Here is a 408-nt window from a genome sequence, read left to right as displayed (position 1 = left end):
CAAATGACTGCGAAAGAATTCTCTTATTAAATAGACTTGCTGAGGACTGTACTATTTGTATCAGGAAATTGATATTTAAGAGAAACAATGCTTGAAAAAATCTAGTTAGTGACGAACACTATTCTGTATTAGAGTTACAACCAGCAGGTGGTAAATTAAATACATTTCTGCTACCTCACAGATTATGTCTGCCTGCTCGTTTGTTTGTAAGCTGAAAGCAGTGGCTGGCAAAGTAAATAGGATTTCAACTATGGCTATTGATCGCATTCAGTGAGAGGTTAAATTTCCCTTGGACACTGTGGCACTGGAGGCCTAACAGTAGGTCCCAGCTATTAAAATTGCCTGCTCTGAAGCCCGCTATCAATCTGCCCTTGCCTTCCTTGGTTTTTGCACTCCCTCCCTTTCTCC

The 408-nt window shown here is 40.7% G+C and overlaps 1 protein-coding gene across 1 annotated transcript in view; it reads left to right on the top strand.

The window, feature by feature from the left end:
• Nucleotides 1-193, top strand: part of LOC132398412 (transcription intermediary factor 1-alpha-like) — a 158308-nt gene extending 158115 nt beyond the window's left edge. Inside the window, exon 18 of the mRNA XM_059977796.1 lies at nt 1-193. This exon is cut by the window's left edge and continues 215 nt beyond it. Coding sequence (XP_059833779.1) covers nt 1-7 — 7 coding nt within the window. The 3' untranslated portion in view covers nt 8-193.
• The last annotated feature ends 215 nt before the right edge of the window (nt 194-408 follow it).

Source organism: Hypanus sabinus, chromosome 8 (genome assembly GCF_030144855.1).
Source record: "Hypanus sabinus isolate sHypSab1 chromosome 8, sHypSab1.hap1, whole genome shotgun sequence".
Lineage (NCBI taxonomy): Eukaryota > Metazoa > Chordata > Chondrichthyes > Myliobatiformes > Dasyatidae > Hypanus > Hypanus sabinus.
This window is presented reverse-complemented; position numbering and strand designations above follow the sequence as displayed.